Genomic DNA, 5,536 nt, shown 5'->3' with positions numbered 1-5,536 from the left:
AAACACTGCCAGGGATGGGCCAGCCACAGCTTCTCTGGGCACCCTGTGCCAGCACCTCAGCACCCTCACAGGGAAGAGCTTCTCCCTCAGAGCTCATCTCAATCTCCCCTCTGGCAGGTTAAAGCCATTCCCCCTTGTCCTGTCCCTCCATCCCTTGTCCAAAGCCCCTCTCCAGGTTTCCTGGAGCCCCTTTAGGCCCTGGAACTGCTCTAAGGTGTCCCCTTGAGGAGCCTTCTCTTCTCCAGCTGCCCCAGCCCAGCTCTCTCAGCCTGGCTCCAGAGCAGAGCTGCTCCAGCCCTCGCAGCAGCTCCGTGGCCTCCTCTGTACTCACTCCAGCAGCTCCACATCCTTCTTGTGTTGTTGCCCCAGAGCTGGACCAGCACCGCAGGCTGAGGCCCCCAGCCATCACCAGCTCCTCTCCCAGGCCCAGGCAGCACATCCACAGCCACACCTCCAACCCAGGGAGGCTTCTACACCCCAACAAAGCCCCTTCCACTGCTGCTGTATCACTGCACGGTTGCAGGAGCAGGCTGTGTGTGCTCCCAGCGCGGCCGGGCACCCCGTGGCTGCCACAGCCCAGCTCTGAACAGGTTACCAGCCCTTTATTAATTGCTCCTCCAGATTTGATTAAAATCCCCTCATTCTCCAAGCCCTTCGAGCTCTGTTACAACTGTTCATTTAATTACTTTCCACCAGCACTCTGATAACACCAAGTGTAGCAGGGAGGAGAGTGGGTTTTATTAAGGAGAGTGGAGGAGAAGAGGGGAGCTGGGGAGGGGATGCAGGGAGCTGCCTGCCGTGCTCCTGCCTCAGTTTCCCCACTGCTCCAACAAGGCAGAAGTCACTTGTTCCATTACAATTTGCAATCTTTACTACTGAAGGCTAAGCCTGGGGAGCTTCCCTCCTCCCAGCCCCAGCATGGGCTCAGCATGATGCCTGCAGGGCAGGGATAAGGCTGGCCAACCAGTACCCTTAAGTTTGCATGTCAGTGAGGTTACCTGCGGCGTTCACATTTGTTTGTCCATACATTGCTTCATGTCGTGGCAATGGGGTCAATAGTGGGTCACCCCCAGGCAGAGCCCACACAGGCATGTGTCATGGTGGCCCCTGGGGACATCCCCAGTCCAGGTCAGCACAACAGCCCCCCCGTTATCCACATCTCCAACATCTCCCTTGCAAACAGGAGGCTTTGCTGAGCCAGGTCTGGGACAGACACACAGCCAGGGACAGAAACACGGCCCAAGGCAGCTGTGCCCAAATACAGCTTCTGCCTCACCTGGAACACTGCAGGTTTCCTTCAGCAGAGCAGAAAGCAGAGCCAGGCACTGGGAGGAGGGGGAAAGGGCTCTGCTGTCCCACAGGGCTGTCTAGACAAACCCACCACGCAAGCCCCCGGGCTGGCAGCCAGGATCCTGTTATGCTCCAAGCTCTGCTGTGTCCCACTCACTCACACACACACCTCTGCTGGGCAGAGGAGAGGAGATGCTGCAGACGCAGCCACCCTGCATCACCCCACCGGGTGCACCCCCGATGACCCGGATCCAAAGTGCCACCACCACGGTACGAGCCTGCTTCGCCTGCTTCACCTGCTCCAGTGTGGCCCATGGATGGGTGAATGGCAGCAGCACCTCTTCCACAGGTCAGGGATTACACAAGCACTCAAAAAGCCAACTAAAACCTCCTATTGTGAGATCCAACCTCACTGCCAGGATGACAGCACCACATCCACATCGGGTCTGTACCTCTGGCTGATTCAGCATGAGCAGAGGCAGGGACCAAGGCGTGCACAGCAGGGCCTGGGGCACATCAGCCCCACGTCCTCTCTGCCCCAACGTGCAAAAGCAGCCACCCCAGAGAACGAAAAGTGGTTGAAGGAAGGAGCTTCCGCTAACCTGCAAACACTCTGCTCAGGAGGGGATGAAGAGAGCAGGCAGGAGGTTTATGGCAAGCTCCTCGCAGCATGAAAGGGTCAGGAAGCCACCAGTCCCCAGGGACCATGGGCATTTCAAGCAGCTGCTGCTAACAATTAATGCCTTGGGCAGTGCTTCCGCAGCGGGGAGCTGCACATGGTCCCCAGGCAGCCTCATCCCAATAAGCAAAGGGCAGACCCCATCAGGGAGATGCCCAAAAAGGTTTCCCATCGCCAGGGCTGCAGGCTGGGGCTGCAAAGTGAGGAGAGCAGAGGGGCTGAATCCCTCCCCTTACCTGCTTCTCAGTCATGGCATAGATGTGCTGGCGGTCGGGGCTCAGCACCAGGTCTCGCAGGATGGAGCTGCCCTCGTGGGCCACAACGTTCTCGTACTGCAGCGCTTGGTGCTTCCTCTCGGCTGTCAGGTCCACCAGGATCTGTGGAGAGACAAGGGAGCGTGAGCTCATCCCACATGCACATGGGGAATGTGTCCTGCTAGAGACGACACCCCTCCATCCCACCATGGCCACTGCATTACGGTGAAGTAGGAAAGATCCCGACCCTTTCCTTAAGGCCAAACTACAATGTTTTCTTCCCCATATTCATAGAATCCCAGAGCAGTTTGTGTTGGAAGGGACCTCAAAGCTCACCCAGAGTTCAACCCCTACCATGGGCAGGGACACCTTCCACTAGAGCAGGTCGCTCCAAGCCCCTGTGTCCAACCTGGCCTTGAACACTGCCAGGGATGGGGCAGCCACAGCTTCTCTGGGCACCCTGTGCCAGCGCCTCAGCACCCTCACAGGGAAGAATGCTAATGCACCATGTTCATGTGATGGCATTCCCCTCTCTCCGGGAGGGAAGCCACATCCCTGGTCCTCACGTTGCACCCCTTAACATGCTGCCCCACTTCCCCACTGCTGCTCAGCCCCAAAGCCCCTCCAACTCGCAGCATGGCACAGACAAGCCCCCAGCTTGCAGCAAAGCAGCAAACCCATCTCACCACAGCGGTACCAAGAGCAGTTTACACACTGCACCGCGCCAAGCCCCACTGGGCAGGATGCTGCAGCACACACAGGGCTCACACCTCCCCATCCATCACAGGAAATGCTTGGACAAGTGACCAGGAAGTCAAGAGGGTCTTAAGGAAGCTGGGGGTCAACAGAGGTTCAGAAAGTGCCTTTGTTCCCTGAGCAGGAACGTGGGGAAGGCTTTAATCCCCTTACAGCTCACAATTACATTAAAGCTCTTCTTAAGTGCACCAGTTTCTGGCTGTACCAGCAATAACCCCATCAGGATGCTCCTCTGGTCCCCCACCAAGCAGAGAATAAGCTCAGCTGTGCCACAGAACCTGACGGCCACCTCCACGAGCCTGCTAATGCTTGTGATACCCCCTGATTCAGGCTGTCCCCCAACATGGGTCAGCCTCAAGGGAAACAGTGCCAAGAAATGGCTCAGTGGGTCTCACCTGCTCCCATGGGATGACAAGTACCCCCAAAGGCATCACAAAGCCCTGCCCGGATCATCGCACCCACTCCCACGGCCATCCCCAAGCCCCTGTGTCCCCGCCATGGCATCCTGGCCACCTTGTCCCCCTCCTGCAATAAATCTCTGCTGGCATTTACATAGCTCCCAATCAGGAGGAATGGGGCCGGGAAAGCAGGATCCCGGTGTGCAGCTGATTAGCATGGAAATGTATGCGGCTCACAAACAAACCGGGGCCGGTTTAATTAGAGCGGCGCCTTTGATTCACTGCCAGCCTCCACCATGCACCAGCCCCGGATTATTTTTAGGCAGTTTTACAAAACAAATGTGTTTAATTAAGAAAAAGACCCCTGAGCAAGCAGAGCGCGACGTGTCCTGCACAGCAGCGAGCCAAGGGGCTGCTCTGCTCCCTCTGACCAGCCTTGCAGCAACAGGATCACTCCTCAGAGCCCATGACACAGCCAAAAACCCCCTGCATGTCCAGGACTGAAGAGTCATTGCCATAACCCAAGCTGGTCCTGGTACCCACCTGCCTTCTCAGCATCCTTTGGCAGATCCCTACACAGATTCTGCTCTCCGTCACCTTCACACTGGGTACCACCATGTGTTGGGGAACCCAGAGATGCCGAAAGCCTGTCATATCACAGACTGGTTTGGGTTGAAGGGACCTCAGAGCTCATCCAGCTCCAACCCCTGCCCCGGGCAGGGACACCTCCCACTAGAGCAGGTTGCTCCAAGCCCCTGTGTCCAACCTGCCCTTGAACACTGCCAGGGATGGGGCAGCCACAGCTTCTCTGGGCACCCTGTGCCAGCGCCTCAGCACCCTCACAGGGAAGAGCTTCTGCCTCAGAGCTCATCTCAATCTCCCCTCTGGCAGGTTAAAGCCATTCCCCTTGGCCTGTCCCTACAGGCCCTTGTCCAAAGCCCCTCTCCAGGTTTCCTTGACCCCCTTTAGGCACTGGAGCTGCTCTAAGGTCTCCCCTTCAGAAGCCTTCTCTTCTCCAGCTGCCCCAGCCCAGCTCTCTCAGCCTGGCTCCAGAGCAGAGCTGCTCCAGCCCTCGCAGCACCTCCGTGGCCTCTGGACTCAGCCTGCCCTTTTATTTGGGGGGTATCTTTCCACCCAGGTCCAGGACCACATTTGCTCCTACTCCCTGCACCAGAGGATGCCAGGCCCTGGACACCTCTGGTACAGAACCACGTGGCACCCCCTGCTCCGCAGCACCGCTCGCTCAGTGGTACCAGCATCACCCCAGAACCCTCCCTCCCTGTTCTCTCCCCTCCTGCCTCTCAGCATCTCCCCTATGAAGTCCCTTCCAAGCCAGAGCAGGGTATCGGGAACATCCCCCCCACTATTCACTGTGACAAATGCACCTTTCCAATCCTTTCACGGGCCGCAGCAGAATCGATACCGCTTTCCCCTGGTTCTAAAATAGATCTATAGCTGGCTGTGGTGTTGGCAGTCATTTTTAACTAGCGGGGTAATTTCCCCATTACATTATTGCACTGCGCAGTGCTGGGAAAGAGAAAGAGACATTAAAAAACCCCAACAGACGTGAAGTGCTTCCAGTTAATTTGAGGCTCCAGGAAGAACCTAAAAATACACTGGGGTAAGCAAACAGGGCTGGAGCCCAGGCTGGCACATGGCAGGGTGTGCTGGGGGGGGGGCACGGGGCCACCCCAAGCATGCCAATGTGGAAATCCATCTCTTTAGCACCTCTCCTCCCACTAAGGATGCTCTGTGGGTGGGTTTGGGATTCGGGAAGTGACATTTGGAAGCCCTGGCAACCGAGTTGTTCTCTGGTTGGCCAAAAGGTTAGCTCGTGGTAGGCAAACCCATCCTGCTGCTCCTCCCCAGCACGAGAAGACCACCAGCAGATAGACCCAACGTCACCCCACACCACTGCGCCATGCAGGCAGAGATGGGAACCCAGCATCAAGGCCTTTCCAGCAGGATTAGCCCAATGGGAACCTACCCATCCCAGATGGGATGGGCTGTTTGGACGATAACACAGCAAAGCAGTGCATGGGATACACAATGTGCAACCAATCCCTTACAGACACAGGGGGGAACCACTTCCCCCCCTCTCCCTGCATCCGTGGGGTAGCTGGGGCAGGGGAAGGGGGAGAGGATGTGGTTTAATCAGA

General features: G+C 57.2%; 1 protein-coding gene across 1 annotated transcript in view; it reads right to left on the bottom strand.

Annotated features, from left to right (window-relative positions):
- LOC104406360 (plexin-A1) overlaps window positions 1-2,346 on the bottom strand; it is a gene marked incomplete at its 5' end in the record, with an annotated part of 58,038 nt that extends 55,692 nt beyond the window's left edge. Inside the window, one exon of the mRNA XM_010015312.1 lies at window positions 2,206-2,346. Coding sequence (XP_010013614.1) covers window positions 2,206-2,346 — 141 coding nt within the window. The remainder of the gene's footprint in view (window positions 1-2,205) is intronic.
- Between the last annotated feature and the right edge of the window lie 3,190 nt (window positions 2,347-5,536).

The sequence above is a fragment of the Nestor notabilis genome, unplaced genomic scaffold (genome assembly GCF_000696875.1).
Source record: "Nestor notabilis isolate BGI_N333 unplaced genomic scaffold, ASM69687v1 scaffold19095, whole genome shotgun sequence".
In the NCBI taxonomy this organism is placed as follows: Eukaryota; Metazoa; Chordata; class Aves; order Psittaciformes; family Psittacidae; genus Nestor; species Nestor notabilis.
This window is presented reverse-complemented; position numbering and strand designations above follow the sequence as displayed.